The sequence below is a fragment of the Gorilla gorilla genome, chromosome 5, assembly GCF_029281585.2.
Source record: "Gorilla gorilla gorilla isolate KB3781 chromosome 5, NHGRI_mGorGor1-v2.1_pri, whole genome shotgun sequence".
Taxonomy (NCBI): domain Eukaryota; kingdom Metazoa; phylum Chordata; class Mammalia; order Primates; family Hominidae; genus Gorilla; species Gorilla gorilla.
Window position 1 is genome coordinate 183,937,841 of NC_073229.2, and position 27,067 is coordinate 183,964,907.

Genomic DNA, 27,067 nt, shown 5'->3' on the forward strand with positions numbered 1-27,067 from the left:
AATAAGAGCTATTTATGACAAACCCACACCCAATATCATACTGAATGGGCAAAAATTGGAAGCATTCCCTTTGAAAACTGGCACAAGACAGGGATGCCCTCTCTCACCTCTCCTATTCAACATAGTGTTGGAAGTTCTGGCCAGGGCCATCAGGCAGGAGAAAGAAATAAAGGGTATTCAATTAGGAAAAGAGGAAGTCAAATTGTCCCTGTTTGCAGATGACATGATTGTGTATCTAGAAAACCCCATCGTCTCAGCCCAAAATCTCAAGCTGATAAGCAACTTCAGCAAAGTCTCAGGATACAAAATCAATATGCAAAAATCACTAGCATTCTTATACATCAATAACAGACAAACAGAAAGCCAAATCATGAGTGAACTCCCATTCACAATTGCTTCAAAGAGAATAAAATACCTAGGAATCCAACTTACAAGGGATGTGAAGGACCTCTTCAAGGAGAACTACAAACCACTGCTCAACGAAATAAAAGAGGACACAAACAAATGGAAGAACATTCCATGCTCATGGATAGGAAGAATCAATATCATGAAAATGGCTATACTGCCCAAGATAATTTACAGATTCAATGCCATCCCCATCAAGCTACCAATGACTTTCTTCACAGAATTGGAAAAAACTACTTTAAAGTTCACATGGAACCAAAAAAGAGCCCACATTGCCAAGTCAATCCTAAGCCAAAAGAACAAAGCTGGAGGCATCACGCTACCTGACTTCAAACTATACTACAAGGGTACAGTAACCAAAACAGCATGGTACTGGTACCAAAACAGAGATATAGACCAATGGAACAGAACAGAGCCCTCAGAAATAATACCACACATCTACAACTATCTGATCTTTGACAAACCTGACAAAAACAAGAAATGGGGAAAGGATTCCCTATTTAACAAATGGTGCTGGGAAAACTGGCTAGCCATATGTAGAAAGCTGAAACTGGATCCCTTCCTTACACCTTATACAAAAATTAATTCAAGATGGATTAAAGACTTAAATGTTAGACCCAAAACCATAAAAACCCTAGAAGAAAACCTAAGCAATACCATTCAGGACATAGGCATGGGCAAGGACCTCATGACTAAAACACCAAAAGCAATGGCAACAAAAGCCAAAATTGACAAATGGGATCTAATTAAACTCAAGAGCTTCTGCACAGCAAAAGAAACTACCATCAGAGTGAACAGGCAACCTACAGAATGGGAGAAAATTTTTGCAATCTACTCATCTGACAAAGGGCTAATATCCAGAATCTACAAAGAACTCAAACAAATTTACAAGAAAAAAACAAACAACCCCATCAAAAAGTGGGCAAAGGATATGAACAGACACTTCCCAAAAGAAGACATTTATGCAGCCAACAGACACATGAAAAAATGCTCATCATCACTGGCCATCAGAGAAATGCAAATCAAAACCACAATCAGATATCATCTCACATCAGTAAGAATGGCAATCATTAAAAAGTCAGGAAACAACAGGTGCTGGAGAGGACGTGGAGAAATAGGAACACTTTTACACTGTTGGTGGGACTGTAAACTAGTTCAACCATTGTGGAAGGCTGTGTGGCAATTCCTCAGGGATCTAGAACTAGAAATACCATTTGACCTAGCCATCCCATTACTAGGTATATACCCAAAGGAATATAAATCATGTTTCTATAAAGACACATACACATGTATGTTTATTGCGGCACTACTCACAATAGCAAAGACCTGGAGCCAACCCAAATGTCCAACAATGATAGACTGGATTAAGAAAATGTGGCACATATACACCATGGAATACTATGCAGCCATAAAAAATGATGAGTTCATGTCCTTTGTAGGGACATGGATGACGCTGGAAACCATCATTCTCAGCAAACTATCGCAAGGACAAAAAACCAAACACCACATGTTCTCACTCATAGGTGGGAATTGAACAATTGAACTTGGACACAGGAAGAGGAACATCACACACTGGGGCCTGTTGTGGGGTGGGGGGAGGTGGGCGGGATAGCATTAGGAGATATACCTAATGTAAATGTCGAGTTAATGGGTGTAGTACACCAACATGGCACATGTATACATATGTAACAAACCTGCACGTTGTGCACATGTACCCTAGAACTTAAAGTATAAATACATATATATATAAAATACAAAAATTAGCTGGGCGTGGTGGCACGTGCCTATACTCCCAGCTACTGGGAGGCTGAGGCAGGAGAAATCACTTGAACCTGGGAGGCAAAGTTGCAGTGAGCCAAGATCGTGCCACTGCACTCCAACCTGGCGACAGAGTGAGACTCCGTCTCAAAAAAAGAGGAGAAAGAAAGAAGACAGAGAAGCTGACCAAGAGTGATCAGAATAAATTATATTTCTCATTTACCCATCATACTGGATATACTAGACATCCCTCCCATTCTATTCAACTCCCATAAATGCACTGCTTTTATATCTGGAGTAGCTCTTTAGTGCTCCTTCTCTACCTAACCAAGGTTTGACTCACAGTCACTGGAGTTTTCCTCCAGAACGTGGTCATATCCCCTCATACTGCTCTGATCACCCTAACCACCTCCATAACCACCACTCACACTGCTCTGATCTCCATAACCACCTCCATAACCACCACTCACACTGCTCTGATCACCATAACCACCTCCATAACCACCACTCACACTGCTCTGATCACCATAACCACCTCCATAACCACCACTCACACTGCTCTGATCACCATAACCACCTCCATAACCACCACTCACACTGCTCTGATCACCATAAGCACCTCCATAACCACCACTCACACTGCTCTGATCACCATAACCACCTCCATAACCACCACTCACACTGCTCTGATCTCCATAACCACCACTCAGCTGCTCTGACCTCCATAACCACCTCCATAACCACCACTCACACAGCTCTGATCACCATAACCACCTCCATAACCACCACTCACACAGCTCTGATGACCATAACCACCTCCATAACCACCACTCACACTGCTCTGATCACCCTAACCACCTCCATAACCACCACTCACACTGCTCTGATCACCATAACCACCTCCATAACCACCACTCACACAGCTCTGATCACCATAACCACCTCCATAACCACCACTCACACAGCTCTGATCATCATAACCACCTCCATAACCACCACTCACACAGCTCTGATCACCATAACCACCTCCATAACCACCACTCACACAGCTCTGATCACCATAACCACCTCCATAACCACCACTCACAGTGCTCTGATCACCATAACCACCTCCATAACCACCACTCACACTGCTCTGATCACCATAACCACCTCCATAGCCACCACTCACACAGCTCTGATCACCATAACCACCTCCATAACCACCACTCACACAGCTCTGATCACCATAACCACCTCCATAACCACCACTCAGCTGCTCTGACCTCCATAACCACCTCCATAACCATCACTCACACTGCTCTGATCACCATAACCACCTCCATAACCACCACTCACACTGCTCTGATCACCATAACCACCTCCATAACCACCACTCACACTGCTCTGATCTCCATAACCACCACTCAGCTGCTCTGACCTCCATAACCACCTCCATAACCACCACTCAGCTGCTCTGACCTCCGTAACCACCTCCATAACCACCACTCACACTGCTCTGATCACCATAACCACCTCCATAACCACCACTCACACTGCTCTGATCACCATAACCACCTCCATAATCACCACTCACACAGCTCTGATCACCATAACCACCTCCATAACCACCACTCACACAGCTCTGATCACCATAACCACCTCCATAACCACCACTCACACAGCTCTGATCACAATAACCACCTCCATAACCACCACTCACACAGCTCTGATCACCATAACCACCTCCATAACCACCACTCACACTGCTCTGATCACCCTAACCACCTCCATAACCACCACTCACACTGCTCTGATCACCATAACCACCTCCATAACCACCACTCACACTGCTCTGATCTCCATAACCACCTCCATAACCACCACTCACACAGCTCTGATCACCATAACCACCTCCATAACCACCACTCACACAGCTCTGATCACCATAACCACCTCCATAACCACCACTCACACAGCTCTGATCACAACCACCTCCATAACCACCACTCACACAGCTCTGATCACCATAACCACCTCCATAACCACCACTCACAGTGCTCTGATCACCATAACCACCTCCATAACCACCACTCACACAGCTCTGATCACCATAACCACCTCCATAACCAACACTCATACTGCTCTGATCTCCATAACCACCACTCAGCTGCTCTGACCTCCATAACCACCTCCATAACCACCACTCAGCTGCTCTGACCTCCGTAACCACCTCCATAACCACCACTCACACTGCTCTGATCACCATAACCACTTCCATAACCACCACTCACACTGCTCTGATCTCCATAACCACCACTCAGCTGTTCTGACCTCCATAACCACCTCCATAACCACCACTCACACAGCTCTGATCACCATAACCACCTCCATAACCACCACTCACACTGCTCTGATCACCCTAACCACCTCCATAACCACCACTCACACAGCTCTGATCACCATAACCACCTCCATAACCACCACTCACACAGCTCTGATCACCATAACCACCTCCATAACCACCACTCACACAGCTCTGATCACCATAACCACCTCCATAACCACCACTCACACAGCTCTGATCACCATAACCACCTCCATAACCACCACTCACACAGCTCTGATCACCATAACCACCTCCATAACCACCACTCACACAGCTCTGATCACCCTAACCACCTCCATAACCACCACTCACACTGCTCTGATCACCCTAACCACCTCCATAACCACCACTCACACAGCTCTGATCACCATAACCACCTCCATAACCACCACTCACACTGCTCTGATCTCCATAACCACCTCCATAACCACCACTCACACTGCTCTGATCACCATAACCACCTCCATAACCACCACTCACACAGCTCTGATCACCATAACCACCTCCATAACCACCACTCACACAGCTCTGATCACAACCACCTCCATAACCACCACTCACACACCTCTGATCACCATAACCACCTCCATAACCACCACTCACAGTGCTCTGATCACCATAACCACCTCCATAACCGCCACTCACACAGCTCTGATCACCATAACCACCTCCATAACCACCACTCATACTGCTCTGATCACCATAACCACCTCCATAACCACCACTCACACAGCTCTGATCACCATAACCACCTCCATAACCACCACTCAGCTGCTCTGACCTCCATAACCACCTCCATAACCATCACTCACACTGCTCTGATCACCATAACCACCTCCATAACCACCACTCACACTGCTCTGATCACCATAACCACCTCCATAACCACCACTCACACAGCTCTGATCACCATAACCACCTCCATAACCACAACTCAGCTGCTCTGACCTCCATAACCACCTCCATAACCATCACTCGCACTGCTCTGATCACCATAACCACCTCCATAACCACCACTCACACTGCTCTGATCACCATAACCACCTCCATAACCACCACTCACACTGCTCAGACCACCATAACCACCTCCACAACCACCACTCAGCTGCATAACTAGACTGGTTGGATAAGCCCATCTCTCCCATCATTTGGCTACCATAAGCACCACCACTTGCCCCTGCTGTAGATTCAAGAAAAGTTCTACATAGGTGTGTTCATAAACCCCCCTACTTGTTCCTGCAGCATTTAAAAAGATCTCCATGTACCTCTGCTGCATATTAGCTTTGTCTTTTGCCATAGCTGCCACTGCATCTTCGTGAGCAGCAAACTCAACATCTGCCCTACCAGTAAACTCTGTCATCGGGTCCAATTTCAATATGTACTCTCATGAGGTTAAGAGGTGAATAGAAATTATAACATTCTTAGTGGCTCTGTAAGGTAAACCCCTCGTGTGTACACAGTGCCCTGTGGTGCTCTGGAAACTGGATCCACTATCTCCATATCTATGATTAGACATTCCTGAAAAACAGTAATTGCAGTCTTTTCCAAATCTATCAGACCTAAAGCCATATCCATCATTACAGCCACGATAGTCATCATAGCCTCTATACCCTCCACCATAGGGACCCTGCCTCATCCTTTCAAACCCAGCTCCTCTGCCAATGCTATTATACCTCAGCCAGCCCCTGGCCTATCACTGGGACCTGGCCACTGCACAGCCATGAGCTTCTGAGAGGGATCATAGTAGGTATGAACTTCAGCTTGGCTATTCTAGAAGATTTCAATGTACCTGTGCCCTATTCTTTCCCTGTGTTTCTTCAATGCCGTCTCAGCTATCTCCTGCGAAGCCAACTGCACAAAGGCTTCCCCTGTGCTTCTGCCCTGAAAGTCCACTCACAGTGTTATCCCATTTGGCACAATTTCCAACCCTGAAAAGAAATGAACAATCTCTTCCTTGGACAGCCAAATGGAAGTCCTCTAAGCCAGACGAAGCCATCGTTGGCAGTATCAGGACTATTCAGACCTGTGTGCTTCGATACCCAATCCATTTCAACACTATTAGACTTGAATACTTCAACGCATCTGTGTCCCATGGTTTCTCTGTCTTTAAAGCCAATTTCGCTTCATCTGCAGATTCAAGTTCAACAAATGCTTCACCACTTGGTCTGCCTTCTCCGGTGTAGATGAAACAAATACCTGATGTGCCATTTTGTATTTTGCAATCAGAGAAGTGCATCACTTCATCAGCTGAGCAGGACCAGGATAGGCCCTGGACCTTCACCAAGAACCCCTCCCTGCCTTCCGTGCTCAGCATCGTGGCGACTATTGAGCTCTTGGTGGCAAGTTTGGCGGAATGCAATTTTGGTGTAGTGGGCAATTATCCTCCTTCTGCCTTCAAATGGGCTATAGCAAGATGACAACCAGAACTACTTCTGCTCACATAAGCAAGTGATCACATGAGCACACCGGCTTTACCTCTAATCTCTGCTGCCATCTAACTTCTCTGTGCCTCTGCTGTCCCATCTGTCACACGAGACTAATACAGGCCCTCACCTCCCTAGATGTCGGATTGTGAGGACCAAAGAAACATCATCTCTGCCTATACCTTTTCCCCTATTTTTTCCCTCCAGAAACCCAATGACCTTGGACTTCCCTGAGTCCCACACTGGTTGACATATTACATATGGATTCTTCCCTCCAAGGGAAGATGAGCCTAGCTTCCATCGGGAACAGACTAACACATTCCATCAGTCCCTTATCCTGACTGTACATTCCCTACTTCACTCCCCAGGCAGGGCCTGGGTAGTGAACTTTTAAGAACCAACACTGATTTGACTTCCACCAGCAGGCTCAGCAGCACAGCCTCTAGATGTTTTGCTCGTTTCATCGCCAGGCGGTACTCTTTCTCACAGTACTATAAAGCAATTCCTGTTTTTCACTTTGTTGAAAAGGTGTGCCAAATGACTGCAATTCTGTGTGCCCAGATTATGATAAGCCTACCCTGGTGTCCTGCCTAATTAATCACATCACAGCCCACTGGCATTTTCATCAGAAGCCTTTGCTTGAGTGGATGGGGGTAGGCTGCAGATTCTTCTCTGTTGTCTGGCTGGAGTAGAGCAGTTACTGTCTAAAGGTTTTCTGTCTTGGTAGACTGCCTCCTTTCCTGGACCTTTAGTTATACATAAGAGGCTTTTGCTGGTGGCTGTTTTTGTCTGTGCTTGTTGATGTGTACAGATTGCTGGCTTCTGGGATATATGAGGCAAAAATGAAACACAGGGAGTCACTCCTGTGTCAGTCCTTGGGTCCTGAAGTCCATAGCCAGTTTGCCTTTCAGTCTTCTGCTTGTTTTACATATAATATTCAGGATTTTTAGCCATACTTGGTGAGAGGAACATGGAAAAGTATGTCTAGTCCATTTTCCCAGGAGTGGAAATTTCCCAGAATTGTGTTTAGAAAGGGCTTGTTGTGTAGAAGACAGTTTTGATGGGAAGCAAAGATGGGTGGCAGAGGACCAATTGGGGGGCCACTGTTAGTCGACAAGAAAAGCTGAAGACCTGGATTGGCCAGTGGCACTGGGACCCAAATGAGTGGGATAGAGAAAACTATTTATAGGTTAAGAAAAACAGGGAAGAGCAACAAAAACAAGTCTAACAGGAAGTCAGTGTGGTCCGCAGTAGAACCATTGCTTAAGGCCCAGTGCTCTCCTCTGGCAGAAGAACGGATTTACAGTTTGTCAACAGTCACGTAGTTTTTGAATGGACTGTCTCCTGTCCTAGTGGGTCTTTAATTTGTGGGGAACAAAAAACCGTCCTTTTAAAAACTGAAGAGATTTGACTGAAGGTTTGACCAAACAGGATCTTACTGTTGCATCCATAAGGTTAAACACAATTAGCAAGCAACAGAGGCGAACAGAATAGTATTTTGAAAAGTTCTGAATATAGGCCAGGCATGGTGGCTCACGCCTGTAATGCTAACACTTTGGGAGGTCAAGGTGGGAAAATCACTTGAGCCCAGGAGTTTGAGACCAGCCTGGTCAACATGGTGAGACTCCGTCTCCATAAAAAATGCAAAAATTAGCTGGGTATGGTAGTTCACACCTGTAGTCCCAGCTACTTGGGGGGCTGAGGTGGGAGTACAGCTTGAGCCCAGGAGGTGCAGGCTGCAGTGAATTGAGATCACACCACTGGTCTCCAGCCTGGGCAACAGAGCTAGACCCTGTCTCAAGGAAAAAAAAAAAAAAAAGTTCTGAAAATAAAATCCTTCAAGACCCTTATATTTTTATTGTAGTTAGCTTTTTGTCTTATAAAAGTTTGGTTTTCTGGAAATGAATAATGACTTTTAAATTTTTGCTTTATTGTGAAACAAGGGCTATGGACATCATAATGTAAAAACAACAATAAAGCAAAGTGTCACAGAAAAACCTAGTTTTGCTGGCACCTCTCCATTTTATTTCACTTGTTGATCATGTAAATGCCCTTCCTCTCTAAGTTAGAATGTGTTTGGCTCCGGGTAACAGGAATCCTGATGAACAGTGGTTTTAAATATAAGGACATATCTGTTTTACCTAATAAAAAGTACAAGAACTGGCAGTCCCTTGGTGAGTCTGGAAGATTAACAAGGTCATCCCGGACCCAGGGACTTTCCATTCTTGACTCTGAATTCCCAGCAGCCTGCTTTCATTTTCCAACTTGTTGCCTCATCGTCACAAGATGTTTCCTATAGGTGCAAGCACCACAGCCTCCCACAGCCTAGTAAGAGACAAGAAGGAAGGGAGGGGGAAAACATTTCACCTCATATGCCTCTCTCCGGAAGGAAAATTTTTCTCAGAAGCCCTGAGAGATTTCCTCTGATCCCAGCCACAACTGCTCAACTGGCCAACTCTGCCTGCAAGAAGACTGAGCACCATCACTATGTGGTAAAGACCATGATAGCCATGCTTGCCTTAGACCAGGGGTTCTCATCAAGGGCATGACGGGAGGGGGCAGTATTGAAAATATAGAAAGGGACACTTTCAGTTGTCACATAAACAGAGAGGTGCTGTTGGCATCTAGTGGGTTGGTGTGGGGATGCTAAATGTCCTAAAATGCACAAGATACTTTTCACACACACACAAATTGTCTTGTCCAAAATTCCAGTAGCACACTTGTTGAGAAACACTGGCTTACATCAGCCATAATTCATCTCCTGGCCTGAAGATACTATGACTCAAACACAATTTAGAAGTTCCTAGATTGTGCAAGAGGAGGAACATGGCTCCCAGTAGTGTGTGCCACAATATCCCAGCAGATGTTGGAAGGAGTACAGCAATGCCTAGTCATTCTGGCATGCTAAATCCTTTTCAGAAAGCTGCTATTATTTGTACTGAATGGGCAACTAGGAAAGAATTACAGAGATCAGGACAGGGAAATTACATGCAAAAGGTGCCTTTATTTTTCCTAATGAAGGGATTTTTTTCCAGTAGCTGGACAAGCCTGTTTCCAAGAATAATTGACTCTGAGCTACCCATACCTCTGTTACCTCTGTTGACTAACAGATGCTCCTTACTCCCACCAAGGAGTTCAGAATGTTTAAAACCTAACTCTATCTTTACTTTTTTTACTATTATTATTTTAGAATTAGAGACAGGGTCTCGCTGTGTTGCCCAGGAGGGTCTTGAACTCCTGGGTTCAAGGACTTCTCCCACCTCAGTATCCCAAAGTTCTAGGCTTATAGGCATGAGCCACTGTGCCTAACCATAAAATTATTATTTTTATTTGACACATAATAACTGTACATATTCTGGAGTACACTGTGATATTTCCATACATGTATACAATGTGTAGTGATCAAATCAGGGTAATTGGCACATCTGTCAATTCAAATATCTATTATTTCTTTGTGCTGAAAATATTCAAAATCTGCTCTTCTATTTGAAAATATACAATAAATTGTTGGTTATTATAGTTACCCAATGGTGCTGTAGAACACTAGCACTTATTCCTCCCATCTAGCTGTACTCTTGTATCTGTTAATAACCTCTGGCTGTCCCCTCCCTACCCCTACCCTTTCCAGCCTCTAGTAACCACTATTCTACTCTCTACTTCTATGAGATAAACTCTTTTAGCTTTCACCTATCAGTGAGAACATGCAGTATTTCTCTTTCTGTGCTTGGCTTATTTCACTTAATATAATGTCCTCCTGTGGCTAAATAGTATTCATACATATATATGTATGGATATGTGTGTGTGTGTATGTATATATATATATACACTCACACATACACATTTTCTTTTCTTTTTCTTTCTCTCTCCTTTTCTCTTTCTTTCTGGGATAGGGTCTCTCCCCTCTGTCACCCAGGCTGGAATGCAGAGGTGCATTCATAGCTCACTATAGCCTTGAACTCCTGGGCTCATGAAATCTTCTCACCTCAGCCTCCCAAGTAGCTGGGACTATAGGCGCACACCACCATGCCTGGCTAATTTTTATTTTTTTGTAGAGGTGGGGTCTCACTTTGTTGCCCAGGCTGGTCTCAAACCCTCCTTGAGCAATTCTCCCACTTCTAAATTCCCAGCCTCCTAAAGTGCTGGGATTACAGGTATGAGCCACCATGCCTGGTCATATATACCACATTTTCCTTATCCATTCATCTGTTGATGGACACTTAGGCTGAGTCTTTATCTTGGTTATTGTGAATGGTGCTGCAATATACATGGAAACGCAGATATCTCATCAACGTATGAATTTCTGAAATAATATTTTAATAATAGTCTAGTAAAAATTATGATAACAATCTACTGAATTATTTTTTTAAAAAAACTTAGAATGTCAGAAGTCTTTGTGGTCTGCAGAGAAAATGAAGACTAAACATTATAGCTTTAATTATAATTTTTAAAATCTAAATGTTCACTAAATCTGAAAGATTAGATATATTGGGTTATGTTGCATTGCTGCTCACAGTAAAATCTTGTAAGTCAGTATAAAATCCACTAGATTAGAAAAGGAAAAGTAGGCTAGGAAGTTTGGTTTGGCTTCCCTATCTGTAAAACCACAACTGTCTATGCTTGACACAAACTAAGGTAAATAAATAATGTTTCTTAGGCTAATTGCTAACTGTGAATAGGAGATAACCTGGCATAGAAGAGTAGGAAGAGCATTCCAGGCAGAAAGAATGGACTCAGCAGAGGTACTAACTGGTGAAACAGCATGACATGGTCATAGTCACACCAGATGTGAGCTCTTGAGAGCATCGTGGATTAACATTAACATTTTTAACCAACAACTCTGATAATCTCTCCAGGATCCCTGGATTTCTGGGTGCCAATAACAAAAGCTAGACTTACTGTTTTTTTTTCCTCTGTACTTCTGCAATAGATTGAATGTTTGTGTTCACCCAAAATTCATGTTGAAATCTTAACCCCTAATGTGGAGGTAGGTGGTGAGGCCCTTGGAAGGTGATTAGGTCATGAAGGTAGGGCCTTCATGAATGAGATCAGTGCCCTTATAAAAGGGATCCCATAGAGCTCTCTTTTCCTGTTTTCACCACATAAGAAATAAGAGAAGTCAGCTGGCATGGTAACCCATGCCTATAATCCCAGCACTTTGGGAGGCCGAGGCAGGTGGATCACGAGGTCAGGAGTTCAAGACCAGCCTGGCCAACATGGTGAAACTCTGTCTCTACTATGTCTCTACTCATGTCTCTAGCCAAGTACGGTGGCATGTGCCTGTAATCCCAGCTACTCAGGATGCTGAGGTGGGAAAATCGCTTGAACCAAGGAGGCGGAGGTTGCAGTGAGCCGAGATCGGGAGAGGTGGCTTGTGCTTGTGGTCGCAACTACTGGAGAGGCTGAGACAGGAGGATCACCTGGGCAAAGGAGGTGGAGTCTGCAGTGAGCCAAGATCATGCTACCTCACTCCAGCCTGGGCAACAGAGCAACACCCTTTCTCAAAAAAAAAAAAAAGTTACAGGCTAAGTATTAGGCTGATGGCAAAGAAGTGGCCAATTCACTTAATCTAACTCAGTATTACGGTTTTTTCTTTTCTTTTCTTTTCTTTTTTTGAGACAGAGTCTTACTCTGTCCCCCAGGTTGGAGTGCAGTCACGCGATCTTGGCTCACTGCAACCTCTGCCTCCTGGGTTCAAGAGAGTCTCCTGCCTCAGCCTCCCAAGTAGTTGGGATTACAAGCGTGTGCCACCATACCTGGCTAATTTTTGTATTTTTTAGCAGAGACAGGGTTTCACCATGTTGGCTAGGCTGGTCTCGAACTCCCGACCTCAAGTGATCTGCCCGCCTCGGTCTCCCAAAGTCCTGGGATTACAGGCATGAGACACCATGCCCAGCCTTGCTTTTTTTTTTTTGGTGGGGGGGACAGAGTCTCACTCCGTCTCCCAGGCTGGAGTGCAGTGGCACGATCTCAGCTCATTGCAACCTCTGCCTCCCGGGTTCAAGCGAATCTCCTGTCTCATCCTCCGGAGTAGCTGGGATTACAGGCGCCCGCCACCACGCCCGGCTAATTTTTTTGTGTATATATAAATATATATATTTTTAGCAAAGACAGAGTTTCACCATGTTGGCCAGGCTGGTCACGAATCTTGACCTCAAATGATCCGCCCACCTCGGACTCCTAGAGTACTGGGATTACAGGCGTAAGCGACCGTGCCCAGCCTGTATGTACTTTTTAATACAGTAATATGTAAATAACTGTGTGTGTATGGGAAAGCTGTTTTTCATTTTTCCAAAAACTGCACCAAGGCAAAGCAAAGCTCTAGTTGATTTCGGTGTGTTGTGCAGGAGTTAGCAGTACTGCCTTCACTAGGTACCCATTGGACAGTAGTGCAACCCCAAGAAAAGGATGGTCGTAAGTTAACTTTCATCATGCGTTGATATTTCATTCGAAATGGTGACTTGAAGCTGGTTAGATACTGAAACTGAGATTATAGTATGCCTAACTCAGCTGCTCAATAACTATTTATTGCTTATAGTCTTACGACTTTTTTTTAGAATAATTATCTTTGCTAGTACTATCAGATTTGCATGACAACCCTGTCTCTTCTATTCTCTGTAAACTGGAGGTTGTCCCACTATTACTGATACTAAATTTGATGGTTTGGTTCAAATGGTGACCACCAGATGGCTCCACTATACAGGTGTATTTTCTTTATCTTTTTTTTTTTTTGAGACAGTGTCTTGTGTCGCGCAGGCTGTAGTGCAATGGCGCGATCGTGGCTCAGTGCAACCTCTGCTCCTGGGTTCAAGTGATTCTCCTGCCTCAGCCTCCCAAAGAGCTGGGACTACAGGCACATGCCACTGCACCCAACTAATTTTTTTTTGTTTTTTTTATTTATTCATATTTTTTAATCTTTTTTTTGAGACGGAGTCTCGCTCTGTCACCCAGGCTGGAGTGCAATGGCACAATCTCAGCTCGCTGCAAGCTCCGCCTCCTGGGTTCATGCCATTCTCCTGCCTCAGCCTCTGGAGTAGCTGGGACCACTGGTGACCACCACGACGCCTGGCTAATTTTTTGTATTTTTAGTAGAGATGGGGTTTCACCATGTTAGCCAGGATGGTCTCAATCTCCTGACCTCGTGATCTGCCCACCTCGGCCTCCCAAAGTGCTGGGATTACAGGCATGAGCCACCGTGCCCAGCCGTTTTATTTATTTATTTTTGAGACGGAGTTTTGCTCTCGTTGCCCAGGCTGGAGTGCAATGGTGCGATCTTGGCTCACCACAACCTCCACCTCCTGGGTTCAAGCAATTCTCCTGCCTCAGCCTCCTGAGTAGCTGGGATTACAGGCATGCGCCACCATGCCCGGCTAATTTTGTATTTTTAGTAGAGACGGGGTTTCTCCACGTTGGTCAGGCTGGTCTCGAACTCCCAACCTCAGGTGATCTGCCTGCCTTGGCCTCCCAAAGTGCTGGGATTACAGGATTACAGGCATAAGCCACTGCGGCCGACCTTTTTTTTTTTTTTTTTGTATTTTTAGTAGAGATGGGGTTTCACTATGTTGGCCAGGTTGGTCTTGAACTCCTGACCTCGTGATCCGCTAGCCTCGGCCTCCCAAAGTGCTGGGATTACAGGCGTGAGCCACCGCACCCAGCCTGTAATTTCTTTTACAATTAGGTAAGTAGCCTGTAGAGTGATACTTTGATGGTATTTCCCAGCAATCTTTCATCTAAAGGTTTTGAAGTCCATTGATAGTCCTTGTCTGAGTCAATTATTTCATTAAGGTTTGCATCATGGTTATTGTCTAATTCTATATTTTATTCTATACTTATTAGCTGGCATCCTATAGTAAAGAAGAGTTTTTCCTCATCAACTGGGTATAAACCACATTCTTTATTAAAAAAAACAAAAAGAAAAAAAAACAGGGTAGGTTGGGAGCAGTGGCCCATGCCTGTACTCCCAGCGCTTTGGGAGGTTGAGGTGGGAGCATCACTTGAGCCCAGGAGTTCAAGACCAGCCTGGGCAACATAGCAAGACCCTATCTCTAAAAAAACAAAAAAGCAAGCAAAAACACTTAGCCAGGTATGGTGGCGGGCACCTGTAGTCCCAGCTTCTGACGAGGCAGGAGGATCACTTGAGCCCAGGAGGTCAAGACTGCAGTGAGCCATGTTCATGCCACTGCACTCCAGCCTGGATGACAGAGCAAGACTGTCTTAAAAACAAAAACAAATGAAACAAAAAACAAACAGGGTAAATGCTATCTCCCTTTAATAACTAATTTTCAGAGTATCAAATTGGTGTAATAGACACTACCAATTATGGAAAAATAGTTTCCCTCTTCTCATTCTCTCTTCTCTGTACTAGAGAGTAGATTTTTATTTATACAGTATTTGCAATCAATTGTGTTCATTTTCTTTTTGACGCTAAAATTGCCCTAAATTTGTCCCCTGGGAGATCCTTCAAGCTGGCTCCCATGTCTCTAAAATTTATTTTTGAGAGACTGAAAATACAAATGGTAAATGGACAGAATATACATAAAAACAGAATTCTGACCCATTACCTACAACAACTAGCCCAGTAAACCAACCACTTATTTACCATAAGTGTACTCCCAGCCTGAAAGCCAAACCTGCTATCAACCAGACTTGCAGGAAGTCAGACTGCTATCTCTGGTAGAAATCCAGGAAGCTAAATAATAACTTCTATGACAATCAGCTCAAAATGGCCAGGACTTGATTAAAACTTGACAGCTCCCCTAATTTTTGTCCTCACTTCTAGCTTATGACCATCCAGAGAAAGCCAAATATGCTCCTTTAACCAAGACCATAGGATGCCAACTTGTAGTTAGCTTCCAGCTTCCCCATGCCAACAGCTTCCAATCAGGCATACCTGTGAAACCTTTCCTTTTGTCCACTGTAAAGCTTTCCCACTCCTCTGCATGCCTTTGAACCTCTGCTAAAACATAACGGATGGTGGCTGACTCCCTTGCTACAGCAAGTTCTCAATCGACTTTGCTTTTCTCATTTGGTTTGCAATAAAATGCATTCTTTACAGTGACATAATTTGATGAATTTTGACAAACGTATACATTCCCACTAACCATGACACAGAACATTTCCATCACCCCCCAAAAGTTCTCCCATTTTCCTTTCCAGTCAATTCCTTCTCTCTTCCCCTCCTAACCAACCACTGATCTGCTATATATCACTATGGATTAGTGTTGTTTGTTCTCCTAACTACAGTTGGCACAGCCTCATTGGTCTAAGCACTTCCTCTGCATTCAGGCACAACAAAATACCTGGCTTATATTGTACCTTTCCCGTCCCAGAGCTGGAATCAGCCAGTTCTCCAAAGGAGCTCTGGATCTTTTTAGTGGGAAATGGAATTTAGAAACCAAGATCTCGGTGTTAGATGTGCTCACTGTTACTGTAGGGTGACCATGCCTGTACATCCTGGTTCAGCCAGGACTGTTCCAGTTTTAATCTGAAAGTCCAGCATCCAGAGAAAACGCCTGTTTGCGGCAAACTGGAACAACTGGTCACCCTAGTGCTTCTAGGCCCTTTCAGCCCACAGAACTAGGACTTTTTTTTTGCAGTTTAAACTTTTTTTTCTTTTTGATAGGGTCTATTGCCCAAGCTGTAGTGCAATGGTGAGATCACAGCTCACTGTAACTTTATAAACTCCTGGGCTCAATTGGGCCTCTTGCCTCAGCCTCCCAAGTAGCTAGGACTATAGACACAGGCCACCACCCCTGGCTATTTTATTATTTTGTATTTTGTAGAGACAAGATCTCACTGTGTTGCCCAGGCTCGTCTTGAACTCCTAAGCCACTTTGGCTTCCCAAAGCACTGGGATTACAGGTGTGTGCCACTGCAACCAGCCCTCCAGTTTAAACTCAATATTACAGACTTTTTTTTTCCTGAACTTCTTAAAATTCTTTATATTAGTTTCCACCCCCACCCCCGCATGAATGAACTTCTTAAAAATTGTTTTACATTTTTTAAAAAATGGAGACAGGGTCTTGCTATGTTGCCCAGGCTGGTCTCAAACTCCTGGACTCTAGTGATCCTCCCGCTTTGGCCTATCAGAGTGCTGGGATTACAGGCATCAGCCACCCGGCCCTTTTCTGAACTTCTTTGATCTTGCATTTGTATCTCATTCTGTCATACACTGCAAATCTTTGTATATAGTAACATTAAAATACTTATCCTACCATAGACAGTACAGAGTTTTAAAACCACAGTAACAATGTTACCATTAATCATAAATCAGTGAAGCTGAAAGTTCCTGTGCACTTTTTTCATCCTTAGAATACACAGTTGACCCTTGAACAACACTGGTTTGGACTGCCAGGGTCCACCTATATGTGGATTTTTTTCACCCCAACACAGATGAAAAATACAGTGGGGCGAGGGACGGTGGCTCACACCTATAATCCCAGCATTTTGGGAGGCTAGGTGGGAGGATCACTTGAGCCCAGGAGTTCAAGACCAGCCTAGGCAACACAGCTCTCTACAGAAAATAGAAAAAAATTAGCTAGATGTGCTGGCACATGCCTGTGGTCCCAGTTACTCGGGGGCTGAGATGGGAGAATTGCTTGAGCCCAGGAAGTCAAGGCTGTAGTGAGCCGTGATAGTACCACTGCACTCCGGCCTGGACGACAGAGTCAGACCCTGTTCTCAAAAAAGAAAAAAAAAAAGAAAAGCAAGAGAAGGGAAGGAAGGGAGGGGGGAAGAGAGGGAGGGAGGGAGGGAGGGAAGGAGAGAGGGAAGAAGAGAGGGAGAGAAAGAAAAAAAGAAAAGGAAAGGAAAGGGAAGGAAGGAAGAAAACAAAACAGAAGTACAGTGGGATGCAAAACACGCCTATACAAAGAACCAACTTTCCCTATGCTCAGCTCCAGGACTTTAGTATGCAGATTTCTGTATATGCTCTCAGAAGGTCCTAAATCCAATCTCCTGCATATAAGGAAAGACTACAGTATCACAACACAGATACACTACTAGAGTACTGTGTTCAAAAGCTCGGAGGAGCCAGTGGTGGTGGTTCATTCCTGTAATCCCAGCACTTTGGGAGGCCAACCTGCGGGCAGATCACCTGAGGTCAGGAGTTCGAGACCAGCCTGGCCAACATGGTGAAACCCCATCTCTACTAAAAATACAAAAAGCAGCAGGGGATGGTGGCGCATGCCTGTAATCCCAGCTATTCAGGAGGCTGAGCTGGGAGAATCGCTTGAACCCAGGAGACAGAGGTTGCAGTGAGCTGAGATTGCACCACTGCACTCCAGCCTGGGCAACACAGCAAGACTGTCTCAAAAAAAAAAAAAAACCCAAAGAATAATTATTTTTTCTGTGTATCTTAGTTATATTAGTTAAGAGTTAAGTTCATTTGTTTCAATTTGCTTTCAACCTTAGGATTTACTTTGTTTCCTTTTTTATTTACTTTTTTGGCAATGTAAAACTAAAAGTTCAGACAGAGAAATCTTGTCTCCACCCCCCCACTCTTTATAGGTAACTAAAAATTTTAAGTTTCCAGGATATCCTTCCAATTCCTCCCCGAAAATAAGCATATATACATAAATATTCATATTAAATATAAATACATATTTTTATGTATTTAAGTAAATACATAAAAGCATATATGGTTATTTTTGCTTTTGAATACAGTGAATACTTACTACACTTAAGTATTTAAGTGAATACTTAATACAACTTGAGACTCATTCTAAAGCAACACATGATTATTTTCTGAATCTTTTTAATGGTTGCATTGTGTTCTACTGTATGGATGCACCATTCCCAATCAGTTCCCTATTAACGGATATTTGGGTTATCCCTAACTTTTGCTATGACAAATAGCACTGCAATAACCTTGTATACCTATTGTTTCCATGTGTGGAGCTGCACCTTCAGAATAAGGTTAGGGTTAGAAGTATAACTGCAAGGTATAAGAATAAACACAAGTAATTTTGTACTCCGCGGAACTTGAACCATTTTTCCACTCTCACCAGGAAAGGTAATTTCAACGTGTATTTCCATTGTAAGTGAGGTGGAGCGACTTTCTATGTTTGAAGACCATTACGGTATTTTTTCTGAGAACCATCTGCTCATGTCCTTCCCCATTTTCTCCTTTGGCTTTTGGACTTTTTTTTTCAATTTTTGAGAGTTCTTGTGATACAAGTTGCAAAGATTTTCTCCAGACTGATCTGACTCACTGGAAATATACTACGACCATCTGGAATGTACTTTAATCTTATCCTAATAAATCACCTTACTACAAGACACTCCTTTGGGGATGAACAGGTTTGATAAAGCCGGCTAAGGACAGACCAATCAAAAGAATTACATGCTCTTCTAGTAAGTGTTTAGAGACTGTTTCACGTTCTCCAGGTAACACCGCCATTACTCGGCGGTCCAGATGGCAGTCTTGCTTCAGGGAGTCTACTCCACTTGCAGGACCTCTTTGATTGAGTTCACTAAACCTCACAGGGCCGCCTTCCCCGCGTTCCAGTTAGCAAGGGACCCTCAGCGCCGCGGACACAGCGCAACCTCCGACGCCAGAGAACAATAGCTCCTCGATGCGTCTCCAGAGATGTCAAGGAGGAACGAACCCAGCGGCCAGGAGACTGCGCCTCACGACTGATGAGAGGGAAGGCATCGGTTTCTAAGTTCTCAGAACTTACAGGTGAGCTTCTGCTGAGAGTAAACGCCCGCGGCTCGCCGCCCACGACCTCTTTCGAGGTGGCACCTGGTCCTCCGACACGCGGAAGCATCACGGATGAGCGTCACGAACACAGAGCGGCCAATCACGCGCCGCCTTCGCCCAGATCCCTCCGCACGAGGCAGCCCCCGCAGCCGCAGGTGGCCCCGGCGAGTACTTCCACCTTCTCTTCCCGTGATGCCCCGCGGCTGACCTCTGACCTCGCTGGCCCGCCCCTCCCCTCGGCCGCTTCTCTTACGGAGCTTGCTGAGCTCCGGGGCCCGCGGAGCTCGCGCAAGGCTCGTGGGAAAGGACGGGGAGTGTTACCGGGGAGCAGCTGCTCCATTGTGCCTCGAGGCCCCGATCGGGCTAGGCCGGCGGCCTCCCTCCCTTCACCTTTCCTCTCCTGGCGGGGCTCGCCGGCGAGCGAGTGACTGCGGCCACGCCTGAGAGGCGACTCTCCTGTGAGTGGGCCAGAACGCGAACATGGCGGAGCGGGGAGGCTGGCGGGAGGCGGGAGGCGGGAGGCAGTGGCGCTGGCCTGCGGCGCGTTCGGACCGGCTGTGGGGCGGGGCAGGGCGGAGCGGAGCCGTGCGGCGGGGCGGGGCCGGCGGCGGGGCCTGGTTTCCTCCCTCAGCGCCATTTTGTGGCAGCGAGACCCACAAATAAAGGGGAGCGCAGGGGTTGCGGCGGGACTAGGAGCGCGGTGGGGCCGGCGGCAGAGCTGTCCGGCTGCGCGGTGGCCCGGGGGGCCCGGGCGGCAGGGCAAGCAGCGCGGCCTCGGCCTATGCGACCGGTGGCGCCGGCGCGGCTTCCGCCTGGAGAGGTAGGTGCGGGCCGGCTGGCGGGAGCGGACGCTGGGGACCTCCGGGGCCTGAGGGCTGGCGCGCAGCCGCCCACGGCGGGTAAGGGGCGGGCAGGGCCCGAAAGGCCACACGGGCCTGGTGCGGCACCGGTCTCGTTAGCCGCTCTACCTTCCCGCCTGCGGGGAACACTTCCGCCGCTTCGAGGCCATTTTATATCCGTCCTCCGTCCCCAAGGCCGGGAGTGAGAGGGTTGCTCTGGCGGCCGGAGAGACAGGCCACTCACGGAGGCCGGAGGATGCCCTCCCCGGGCTGAGCGGCGGCGCTCGTTTTTTCCTCGCCTCGGTGTCGCCCCCTTCACCTCCCTTGGGCCTCTCCCGAGGACCTGGCGGCACTAACGAGTTCAGCAAGGAAAAAAAGAAACATTCGTTCCCTACATTGCATGTCACGCAGTAGGATGTTACTACGTTCTTTTGTAGACTTCCATTTTTAAATGAGTATAAGCATTCTGAGGAAAGAAACTGAATTATTGCAGATTTTTGTGAAATCCAAGTCTTACCTTGGATCCCTGTGAGACAGTTACTAGATTTTGTTTTCACCGTTTTTCGTAAGTCTGTGTACACGTAATGGAAAAGCCCGAGTTCTTGTTTTGATAAGAAAGTCGCTTGGTTGTTTGATCCCAAAGGATTAGCTTAACATTATCAAGGACTAGCATAACTGTGATTATGTAAAAAAAAAAAAAAAAAAGAAAAAAACCCAAAAAAACTATTATTTAGTCTGGTAGGGAAATACTTCGATGAGTATGCTACAATTGGAAGTTGTATTTGTGCCTATTTTATCTAGTTTTAGTTAATTCCATTGCTTCGGAAGATAAGTGGACGTCATAGATCCATCACAAGTTCTCGTTTTTTGGATTTTAAAATTTTGACCATTAAGTTTTCTACGATAGATAAAACATGTTGTGGACATTTAAAACCGTAATTTAAAACTATGAGCGAAAAGTCTTTTCAAGATGGATAAATTTTATTCATTCAAATAGCATCTGATTAGCCAAGTCGGGGAAAGATTGCAGTCCGCAAGCTGGCTTGTGATAAGGTTGAGGTGACATTTTAAGGGTTTGGGTAGGTGTGTTTCTTACAGTGCTTTTATGTGTTAAGGTATCTTAAACAGACACATGGTTTAAAAGTTCAGTATTTTTAGTACTTTTTCATTGGCAGAATTTGGACAAGCTACCAGAATTGCTAACTCCTAAAGGATAAAAGTAATAATAATAGTGTGTCCCAGGCACTGCTTATTTTTACATGGCTCTTTTATGTCTAGCTTTTCCAATTCAACGTTGAGTCATGTTTGCTGAAAATATTTTTGTGTATTGTTTGTCAGAAATAAGCTGGTAGAGATGAAACAAAATGTGTAAAAAGCCCTGTGATGTGGAGATGAGCATTGTCACAATTTGTACAGTACATTAAAGCGTTCAAGGTCTCTTATGGTCTTGTATGTAGTATTGAATCCCCTTGGATATATTGTTTAGCAGTTTTGATCATTATGTATTTGCTTCTTGCTCCTCAAAATTGTATGTTAGTTAGTAGGTCCTTCAGCAAAAGAAGACTGAAGATAGTATTTTGGTTTTATTCTTGTTTTTAATTTTTTTAGTTGTCTCCAACTTTTCTGTCTCTAAATATTTTGTTTCTTGTAGTTACTAAGCTTAACACAGAAAAACTTTTCAGTATCTCCACAATAGTATACTTCATTGTGTATTGTATATAACAAGATGTTCCATCTGACTAAAATATATTGCTGTAAATATTTTCTGCCTTTGAAGATGTAGTTAATGGAATTTAATCTTTTCTAAGTGCACATTGAAGTTGCCTTTTATGTTCATATTATGTTCATATTTTATTTGAAAAATCTGTATAGCATTTTTATTGTGCTGAAAGCATTAATATTTGCAGCACTGTGTGAGACAGGCAAAATTATCTTTTTGCTGACTTGGAAACTGCAAGAGTTAAAAGACTTGCTTGGAATCACACATGGCACATAGAGGATAAGGAAAAGATGGCCTTTCAGTTCCTCATCAGTACCTTGCTACTACAGTGTCTGAAGATTGGTGTCTTACATTCAGCTATGATTTGTTTCGCCAAGGTACCGTGTCTTCTTACTGAAGTTGTTTTGGCTGGCGCTTGCCTCCGTTCAGAGGGAACTGAGTTACCTAACTATGATGCTAAGAGCCAGGAAGGTACTGGGATCTGGGATGCTAGGCACCTAACCAGTCTAGACTGAACTCCGTACTAAGCTGTTTTTCTGTGTTAAGGCATCAAGAGTAGATGGTGGTCCTGATTTTCTGAGATGTATTATCTCTGAATTATCTACATAAATAACTGAAACCTTTATGTAATTTTAAAACTAGTCAATCATGTTACCACCCTTTTGAGGGGCACCAAATTTGAGACCCTTACCCCCAATTTATTAATTAATAGCTGTTTTAATCACCTAATAGCTGATCACCTAATGACTAACAGTCATTTTCATCCTGGAAAATGGGAACTAACTTTGACTTTGAAAAGTGCTGTTATTAAATGTGTGATTCATAAGAACTGAGCATATTTTCTTTATTATTTTCCTTCAGGATTCAACTTTAATTGACTCCAAATGATGTTATGGTCATTCTATTTTTCTGATACGAGAATAGATTGTTCTGAGAACCTAGAATATTCATTGCCTTTATGAATCTAGAATTGACTTTAAATGGTTATTGTGTTTGTCATTTGCGCTAAAAAAAAAATTGCCCTGGGGAATACCAAACTTCTCGGTACAGTCGTGTGGTGTGAAAGTCAAAATTGCCAATTAGGTTCTATTTTGACCAAATAGTTGAATGTTGTAGACTGTTGTAAATTTTGAACCTGTTCTAATTTGCCTTTTGCCAGATGGCGCATTTAACTTTGTGGCATATCATCGACTTTCAAGGAAAGATTTACTTTTCATCAGATTAAAGTTGAGGAAGGATTTTCTTTCTAAATACTGAGGCTCTGCATTTCCCAAGTTGGATACCCCAGACAGCTAGAGTGATCTTAAAAGTGACTCTGAGAGTTGACTTAGGAAGTGTAGACATTTATCCAAAATCTGTATTTACTCCTGACTTACATTACAAATACAGAATTTTATTTTTAAAGAAAATTTCAATAAAAAGCACCATTTAATTAAAATCTACTCAACATCAAACTTTTTAAAAAGAACATAAGCCAATGTCAGGAGTTGGAGACCAGCCTGGGCAACATAGTGAAACGCTGTCTCTACTAGAAAAAAAAAAAAATGCAAAAATTAGCTGGGCATGGTGGTGCGTGCCTGTAGTTCCAGCTCCTCGGGAGGCTGAGGCAGTAGAATCGCTTGAACCTGGGAGGCGGAGGTTGCAGTGAGCCGAGATCATGCCTATGCACTCCAGCCTGGGCAACAGAGAGAGACTCCGTCTCAAAAAAAAGAAAAAAAGAAAAGAAATTTCAATAATTGCAGGCTGGGCATGGTGGCTCACAACTGTAATCCCAGCACTTTTGGAGGCCCAAGCAGGAGGATTCCTGAGCCCAGGAGTTCAAGACCAGCCTGGGCAACATAGCAAGACCTCATCTCTACTAACAAGAAAAAAAAAACAAATTAGCTGGGCGTGGTGGTTCATGCCTGTGATCCCAGCTACAAAGGAGGCTGAGGCAAGAGGATCAGTTGAGCCCAAGAGATGGAGGCTGCAGTGAGCCGTGATCGAGTCACTGCACTCCAGCCTGGGCGACAGAGTGAGACTCTGTCTCAAAAAAAGAGAGGAAAAAAAAGAAAATTTAAGTAACTTCTGTTTAGAATCCTAAATATTGGAGATGCCAAAGAATTCTGCAGTAAGTGTTAGAAACAGTTGGGAGGACAGTATGATTATTATCCTCAACCTGTGGATTATCTCTTCAGGTTTTTCAAGAAACACTGAGTCTGTGTTTTTGATGGGGAGAAGAAACTATTAATTAAATGCCCATTTTGTGCCAGTTACCATGCTAAAGATTAATGTCTGTCTTCAGAAATAGCACAGTATTTGGGCCCTGGTTGTGGTAATTCTTTTTGAGATGGGGAAACTGAGGTGCAGAGATTTTGCTACTTTTGTATTTGCAAAGTTGACAACCTGTTTCAGAATACCAAGGTTATCAGAACTTTCTTCATGTGTTTCTCAGTCCTTTTAATGCCCCTTAAAAACAGATTATCATCTCATTTTTTGCTAAGCTTACAGTTAATTTTATTTTAGTGGAATAAGAATATGGATACCTGTCTTTAAGAAGAGAGTAAGCAAGTAAACCTAGGGGAAGTATCAGGTTGTAGAACCACATACCGATGATCCTTGCCAAAATCCTGGCATAGGAATTTGAACCCTGGTGTATGAAAAGTCTGCCCTTTGCATACTCAGGTTTCGCATCCCGTGAATGCTGTATTTTTGATCCGAGTAGTGTATTTTTTAATCTGAGTTTGATTGAAAAAAATCCACATATAAATGGACCCATGCAGCTAAAACCTGGGTTGTTCAAGGACCAACTATAATAACTTTTATAAGCTGGAATTTATATTGAATAGCATCCATGATACTTTAGTATTACAACTAAAGTTGTACATACTGAGTAGGTAGGATGCCTTAGTAACTAGATAAAAGGTATACCACCTAGCCATAGTGATAAATATAGCTGTTTTCAAACTGTCATTCACAGATCTCTACCACAGTACCTGTTACATGAAGTTCCTGGTTGGTTCTCAAAATTTTATGTTCATATATACATAGATACAGATACTGATATACCGGTTAAATATGTACAGCTCAAATAGCTACAATTGTCTTTAAGATTTTTTAAATTAAAAATATTATTGGCCGGGCGCAGTAGCTTACACCTGTAATCCCAACACTTTGGGAGGCCGAGGCAGGCGGATTACCTGAGGTGAGGAGTTCGAGACCAGCCTGGTCAACATGGTGAAACTAAAAATACAAAAACTAGCCGGGCGTGGTGGCAGGCGCCTGTAATCTCAGCTACTCTGGAGGCTGAGGCAGGAGAATCGCTTGAATCCAGGCGGTGGAGGTTGCAGTGAGCCGAGATCGCGCCATTGCACTCCAGCCTAGGCGACAGAGACCGGGGGCGGGGGGAGAGGGAGTGTCTCTGTCTGCTTCTTTCCCTCTCTCTCTCTCTGTATATATATGTATATATACATATAGTGTGTGTGTGTGTGTGTGTAAAATTGATATTTAGCTCCAGACAAATGGGAAATTACAAGGAAATGCCAGATTTGATATCTGGGTTCTAAGACTTTGCAGCCTAATGCATGTGTCATGCTAAAATAGAAGTAGTTAGACATGTGGAGTTAAATATGGTGATGGTTTCTCAGATGATTAAAATGACTGCCACCAGGTTAAGGTAGTTACAAAGCAGCTTTCTGTAATGGCAGCAGAGATAATAAACTGGGCAACAAGGGAGGAACCAATTTAAAGAAAAAAAGAATAATATACATTTTATATCATAGTAATATGGTTTATGTCTTCATAGGACAGAGTGATTTGCTCAGTGAAACAGACTGTATACAATTAGCTCAGAAACAAATACTGAGGTTTTTATCTGTTTGCTGTATCCCTTGAGAAAGATTAAAGAGGGAAGGCAGGGTGCAGTGGCTAACGCCTGTAATGCCAGCACTTTGGGAGGCCAAGGCGGTTGGATTGCTTGAGCCCAGGAGTTCGAGACCAGCCTGGGCAGCATGATGAAACCCTGTCTCTACCAAAAAAAAGTACAAAAATTAACTGGGTGTGGTGGCACATGCCTGTAGTCCCAGGTACTCGGGAGGCTGAGGTGGGAGGATCACTTGAGCCTGGGAGGTCAAGATTGCAGTGAGCCATCATCGCACCCCTGCACTGTGGTCTAGGTGACAGAGCGAGACTGTCTCAAAAAAAAAAAAAAAAGCCCAGCACGCTGGCTCATGCCTGTAGTCCCAGCACTTGGGAGGCTGAGGTGGGCAGATCAGCTGAGGTCGGGATTTCCAGACCACCCTGACCAACATGGAGAAACCCCGTCTCTACTAAAAATACAAGGAAGTTAGCCGGGCGTGGTGGCGCATGCCTGTAATCCCAGCTACTTGGGAGGCTGAGGCAGGAGAATTGCTTGAACCCAGGAGGCGGAGGTTGCGGTGAGCCGAGATCGCGCCATTGCACTTCACCCCGGGCAACAAGAGCGAAACTCCATCTCCAAAAAAAAAAAAAAAAAGAAGATTAAACAGAGAAAGAAGCAAGCCAGTAATCTAAGATCAATTTATGATTTTTCCTCTAAATTCTGCTTTCTTCAACACAATTTACTTAATCTGAAAACCAGGGTTTAATAACAGTATGATTATAATGTTTCATTTATAAAGTGGAGTTGAGATTGTACGTAGTATAAAAAATGCTGTTGGAAGATTATCTCCTTTTGAGGAATCTCAAAATCAAGTGGGAGAAATCAAGTAGTCTTGGTGTGTGTGTGTTTTGTTTGTTTGTTTTAATGAGAGACAGGGTCTTACCACATTGCCCAGGCTCGGTTCAAACTCCTAGGCTCAAGCAGCTCTCCTGCCTCAGCCTCCCAAAGTGCTGGGA

General features: G+C 44.2%; 2 protein-coding genes, 1 non-coding gene and 1 pseudogene across 10 annotated transcripts in view; 1 reads left to right on the plus strand and 3 right to left on the minus strand.

Moving 5' to 3' along the window:
- Window positions 1-1,213: 1,213 nt before the first annotated feature.
- LOC115934928 (uncharacterized) lies at window positions 1,214-18,404 on the minus strand (annotated as a pseudogene).
- LOC129534317 (uncharacterized) lies at window positions 3,501-5,607 on the minus strand. Of its 5 annotated transcripts, none has more exons than XM_055391029.2 (6): window positions 4,951-5,607; window positions 4,573-4,782; window positions 4,489-4,530; window positions 3,931-4,263; window positions 3,763-3,888; window positions 3,501-3,720 (listed from the first exon to the last, which is right to left on the minus strand). In XM_055391029.2, the coding sequence occupies exons 1-6, from the start codon at window positions 5,216-5,218 to the stop codon at window positions 3,611-3,613; spliced, it is 1,089 nt and encodes a 362-aa protein (XP_055247004.1). In that variant the 5' UTR covers window positions 5,219-5,607; the 3' UTR covers window positions 3,501-3,610. The 5 variants fall into 5 exon arrangements, with proteins under 5 accessions (XP_055247004.1, XP_055247001.1, XP_055247003.1 ...); XM_055391026.2 differs by having other exon boundaries at window positions 3,501-3,888; window positions 4,951-5,241; window positions 5,296-5,606; XM_055391028.2 differs by having other exon boundaries at window positions 3,501-3,888; window positions 3,931-3,972; window positions 4,015-4,263; window positions 4,951-5,606.
- Window positions 13,239-13,364, minus strand: LOC115935172 (U4atac minor spliceosomal RNA). Its single transcript, XR_004070872.2, has one exon. It is a non-coding gene; the product is annotated as a U4atac minor spliceosomal RNA (small nuclear RNA).
- Window positions 18,405-18,959: 555 nt separating the features above from the next.
- The window catches only part of WTAP (WT1 associated protein), a 30,143-nt gene continuing 22,035 nt past the window's right edge, over window positions 18,960-27,067 (plus strand). Inside the window, exon 1 of one of the 4 annotated variants that reach the window (XM_004044898.5) lies at window positions 18,960-20,112. The gene's annotated coding sequence lies outside the window, so the exon portion shown is untranslated. Of the gene's footprint in view, window positions 20,113-20,213; window positions 20,475-27,067 lie in introns of those variants that run through there. The other 3 variants (XM_063707232.1, XM_004044899.5, XM_004044901.4) reach the window with 3 other exon arrangements.